We start from the raw sequence: 6000 nt of genomic DNA on the forward strand, positions 1-6000 counted from the left end.
AGCTTGCTCAAACTCATGTCCATTGAGTCAGTGATGCCATCCAACCATCTCATCCTCTGTCGTCCCCTTCTCCTCCTGCCTTCAGTCTTTCCCAGCATCAGGGCATTTTCCCAGTAGTCGGTTCTTCGCATCAGGTGGCCAAAGTATTGGAGTTTCAGCTTCAGCATCAGTCCTTCCAATGCATATTCAGGACTGATTTCCTTTAGGATGGACTGACTGGATCTCTTTGCATTCCAAGGGACTCTCAAGAGCCTTCTCCAACACCACAGTTCAAAACCATCAATTCTTCGGCACTCAGCCTTCTTTATAGTCCAACTCTCACATCCATACATGACTAATGGAAAAACCATAGCTTTGACTAGACAGAACTTGTTGGCAAAGTAATGTCTCTGCTTTTTAATATGCTGTCTAGGTTGGTCATAGCTTTTCTTCCAAGGAACAGGTGTCTTTTAATTTCATGGCTGCAGTCACCAGACAGTGTTACTGAGTCTCCAACCCAGAGGGAAGGACCCAATAACACCTCTTTGAAAAGCCCTCAGGGTGACTCTGAGGCAAATTAAATTCCAGAACCACTGGTTTAGCATTTCTAAGGAGGTTGTAGCCTCCATTCTTTATCTGGAGTTGTCTTGGTTGTCCTTTACAAATGGTTAAGTGTTGATATAAGTAATTTAGATATACATACAACTCCATTTCAGTTACATCCTGACAGCTATCAATATTTATTTTATGAGTAGTAGGTATTCAGATTTCTTATGCCTTTCAATTTGCTTGGGAGCAAGTCATCAACACCTACCTTCAATGAATATGAGAAAAGAAAAATTAAATTTAGTACTGGTAACTCAAACACAAGTAGGAAATTAAAACATGCTGCACTCCAAGTTTTTATAGTATGTATATATACACACACTCCATAAGAAGCATTTGATATAAAAATATCAAGTATTTTGAATTATTGTTCTATCAGTTCCAATTAGTGAAACATAACCATTTTAAAGTAAAAAGAAGGTATATAGAGGTACAATAATAGTTATAACTACAAGAATAAAGTCTCAGGTTTCCATTTTTTCTCTGTCTTTTCCAAAGATGTGGTTTGTTACCAAAAAATTGTTAAAGAAAGAGAGAAGGGCTGATGCAAAAAAAAAAAAAAAAAAGATTAATCTTACTTCATTACACTCTAATTGCTCTTATTTGACTTGCAATTAAATAACAACATGAACTGAAATAAAAATTTCAAGCTGAGTTTGGAGGGTTCCCTTTCAAAAATAAGGTTATAAGTAAGGTCTTATAAAGAATAATTTCCATTTCAGAGTGTGTGCCATTATGAGTTTTTCTTATTGGCAAGTTCACCTTGTTCAGTGTTTTCTTTAGGTGATATATGTCCTTGTAATAATGGGCAGTGTTGTATGGTTATTTGGTTCCAACCAGTTTTATTTTGTCCCTTTAAATCAAATTAACTACTTATTTCCACAAAGACTACTAAACACTGTGACATTTCCTAATTTCATAAAATGATCATGGAATGCCAGAAATACACTAAAAATATTTTATTCTTGCTTATTTTGCTTTTTTATAACCTTTATATCCTGACATAAAATACACTGAAACATCCTTTAGTCTCCACAAGCCCAATGGTAATGTTCTCAACATAACTTTGAGCTAAGTACAAAATTGTTTATGATTTTCAATACTGCTTTTAAAATGCTATTTTCTTATATTACATTATATAGTACACAAATATATACTAATGAAATGTGCTTTCAAAGTTTTTCTGTAGACAAAGAGAAAAACATAGCTAAGATTAATAAAGATTTTTTTATTTTTTTATTGAAGGATAATTGCTTTACAAAATTTTGTTGTTTTCTGTCAAACCTCAACGTGAATCAGCCATAAGTATACACATATCCCCTCTCTTTTGAACCTACCTCCCATCTCCCTCCCCATCACCCCCTCTAGGTTGACACTGAACCCCTGCTTGAGTTTCCTGAGCGATACAACAAATTCTCATTGGCTATCTATTTTACATATAGAATGTAAGTTTCCATGTTACTCTTTCCACACATCTCACCCTCTCCTCCCCTAAGATTAATAAAGATTTTAAACACAATTTTATAATAGAGATTTTACTGATAGGTTAATTGACTCATAAAAATTGTTTTATTTGAGCCCTATTTTAAGAAACGTTTTTAAAGTTATTGTTTGTTACTGTTGGCTTTGGATTTCCTAAATTAAATGAAAAGAAAAAGAAAATTGCAACCTCAACTCCATTTTTTAAATCCATCGAGTATTCTGGGAAAGTATACATGTATACTTAAAAACAAACAAACAAACAGTGTTCAGCAAGGAAGAGAAAAATCTTTGAAACCGTCTCTGAACTGTTTTTCTCCTCTTCTGTTACAGGTATCAACAGCTCTATTAATCTTCTAAGACAACAAAAAAAATGGATTTCTTGAATTCATCTGATCAAAACTTGACCTCAGGAGAACTGTTAAACAGAATGCCATCCAAAATTCTGGTGTCCTTCATTCTCTGCGGGCTGGCACTGATGACAACCACCATTAACTCACTTGTGATTGCTGCAATTATTGTTACCCGAAAGCTGCACCACCCAGCCAACTACTTAATTTGCTCCCTGGCGGTCACAGATTTCCTTGTAGCTGTCCTGGTGATGCCTTTCAGCATTGTGTATATTGTGAGAGAGAGCTGGATTATGGGACAAGTGGTCTGTGACATCTGGCTGAGCGTTGACATTACGTGCTGTACGTGTTCCATCTTGCATCTCTCTGCCATAGCTTTGGATCGGTACCGGGCAATCACTGATGCTGTTGAGTATGCCAGGAAAAGGACTCCCAGGCATGCTGGCATTATGATTACCATAGTTTGGATTATATCTATTTTTATCTCTATGCCTCCTCTATTCTGGAGGCACCAAGGAACTAGTCAAGAGGATGAGTGCATCATCAAACACGACCACATCGTTTCCACTATTTACTCAACATTTGGAGCTTTCTACATCCCATTAACATTGATTTTGATCCTCTATTACAAAATATATAAGGCAGCAAAGACATTATACCACAAGAGACAAGCAAGCAGGATTGCCAAGGAGGAAATGAATGGCCAAGTCCTTTTGGAGAGTGGTGAGAAAAGCACGAGACTGGTCTCCACACCGTACATGCTAGAAAAGTCTTTATCGGATCCATCAATGGACTTTGATAAAATTCATAGCACAGTGAAAAGTCCCAGATCTGAATTCAAGCATGAGAGATCTTGGAGAAGGCAGAAGATCTCAGGCACAAGAGAACGCAAAGCAGCCACTACCCTGGGGTTAATCTTGGGTGCCTTTGTAATATGTTGGCTTCCTTTCTTTGTAAAAGAATTGGTTGTTAATGTCTGTGAAAAGTGTAAGATTTCTGAAGAAATGTCAAATTTTTTGACATGGCTTGGATATCTCAATTCCCTTATAAACCCACTGATTTATACAATCTTTAATGAAGACTTCAAGAAAGCATTCCAAAAACTTGTGCGATGTCGATGTTAGTTCAAAGAAGTTTATTATGAAAAGGCTGGGATTCTATCGAGGTGAAGTAACTAAAAGAATGTTAAATAAAACATTTAAATTTTTAGAAGGAATTAAAGCTGCTAAGATGATATTAATATATATTTTAATGGCAACATGCATATAAAATGTACTGATTTAAAGACATTTTTGACCATCATTCTAGAGTATGTGAAATTGGAAAATAATTTATTGTTTGTAAACAATATTTTGCCTATGCAAAGTCCCTAACAAACTAACTGGAAACATATGTATTATTAATAACTGATTTTTCAGGTTTATGTCTTATAACAATTATAGAAGAATTTTCTTGTAACAACATACCTCCATCCATAATTTCTGTATAATCCTATTGCTTTATTATATGATCCTATTATTTTATAGAAAAGATTAAATTCACCACAAAGCACACATTTCTCCTACCTAACCGTTGTCCCCTCTCCCTCTTACCCTGGGCAAAAGAGGTAGGGGAGAGCTAAAAAAGACTTAGTGTGACAGGAGGAAATATGAAAGTCAGAGGTTGATACTGTCTTTGTATTTAGATAGTAAAGAGTAATCATAAAATGAGTTAGGTACTGCAGAATAATTCTGGATATTGAACTCTGAATATTTAACATTTTTTTTGTTTAATATGAACTCCTAGAAGAATATTTTCTTAATCATACATTATCAACATTTGAAATCAAAGCCTTACCTTTAGTAGAAATAACTCAGGGAGGGTCAAGGGGGAGATGTTCAAAGTTTGTCATGTTTAGGAATTAAATTGAAGGCATTTAGTACTCTACGTTACTTGCCATAGATATTATATGCCTGTATTTTTTAAAATATGACCTATTTCATTTCTGTCAGTGTTAATAAGCTCAGCTGCCAACTAAAATGTCTATGGTACTTTTCACTTTAGCAGATATTTCCTTTTTGTTAGAGAGAATGTGATAGAAATTCTTAGAACTTTCCACCGACTTCAAAAAAATCTCTATAGTTTTCCAGTTGATAGAAATGAACAAGCAAAGATTCACATTATACTAATTATATATTAAATGTATACGTCTAATTAGTCCACTTCACAAGTTCAGTGAGCCAGAGAAATTTTTCATAAGTTTATCTACCATATTTATGCAGGGATTTGAAAACAAAAGAACCATGCTTCTGAGAAGATTTCATTTCATTTGAACCAGCAAGGTTATATGCTACCTTTTAGTCTACCATCAAGCAAAATAATTTGAAAACAATAATGCATTCCCTTTTGTTCTAAGGTGCACCTTTATGTATATTGTAAATATTCTTTCCAGTCATGTGATTCAGAGTACATAATTTTTTATGTATCTATGACACATTCCTCTCAATCTAATAAGTATTTACAGAATTTTATTTTTGTATAAGGCATTGAGATGTACTATATAGAAGATACAGGAAATAATACACTATTTCTTGCTTTAAAATGTTTACAATCTAAAAAGTGAAACAAAAAAAAATGACACTATAATAGAAAAGAAAAAATGAAGATTGGCATGGAAGTTGTTTGTATTTTTATGATAACTCAAAGGAAAAGCCACATCTGGTTGAGAAAAATCAGGAAAGATTTATCAAGAATTTATCCAAAATGAATATCAAAGAAACAACATTTCAGCACGAGATATGGAAGAGCATACTTCAAGTGGTGGCGACATAAAGATTTCAGACTGCATCCTGGAAGTATTTGGTGGGACACGATCATAAAACAACAATGAGTTTGGTAGCTACTTAGAATGCAGAAGAAGAGATTAAAAGAGAAATTGGTCATTACTGTGACTGCTTTTGAATGTTAGAAAAAGAAGTCTGCAGTCAGTTTGGTTGCTGTCTGTCAATGAGTGGTCACTGATGCTTTTTAGCAGATATATTACAAGTTTAGGGCAATTCTAAAAAAAAAAAAAAAATCTGAATGATTTAAGCAGAGAGCGTACATAATAACTTTTTGTTAGAAAGCAGTCATTAATGTGGGCAAGAGGTGATAACGTCCTGAACTTGATTCTGGCATTGGGGAACATAAAGGAAGAAACAGAAGAGAGATATCATGGAGGCAGAATCTACAGCAAATATGTTAAGAAGCAGATGGACAGACAGACAGACATGCGTCACTGAGATAACTTGTTCTCAACAGAAATGAGGAACTCACGAGAAGGGGCCTATTAGTGCAGTGACGACTTCTCTTTGGGGTACAACACTCACACCAAGACATGTGAGAGCTCGCAGGTGCCGTCTGAGCAGGCTGGCCCAGGCACAACTAACAAGCAGATGAGAGTTACCTAAAGCTCTTGTCGCCTCTTTTGTCCTCTTCTCTTTATTTCCCTGGATCCGTGTGTTTTGTTGATAGTCAAAGCCTGCTTGAGACCCTGTCATTCTCTGCTTCTTTCTTTTTTTCCTTCTCACCAAAATTTGATTCTGTTATTTATTTATCCAAAGACCTT

General features: G+C 35.0%; 1 protein-coding gene across 1 annotated transcript in view; it reads left to right on the top strand.

Annotated features, from left to right (window-relative positions):
* Positions 1 to 3538, top strand: part of HTR1F (5-hydroxytryptamine receptor 1F) — a 54876-nt gene extending 51338 nt beyond the window's left edge. Inside the window, exon 2 of the mRNA XM_061134206.1 lies at positions 2398 to 3538. Coding sequence (XP_060990189.1) covers positions 2438 to 3538 — 1101 coding nt within the window. The 5' untranslated portion in view covers positions 2398 to 2437. The remainder of the gene's footprint in view (positions 1 to 2397) is intronic.
* Positions 3539 to 6000: the final 2462 nt, after the last annotated feature.

This window comes from Dama dama, chromosome 31, assembly GCF_033118175.1.
Source record: "Dama dama isolate Ldn47 chromosome 31, ASM3311817v1, whole genome shotgun sequence".
Classification (NCBI taxonomy): domain Eukaryota; kingdom Metazoa; phylum Chordata; class Mammalia; order Artiodactyla; family Cervidae; genus Dama; species Dama dama.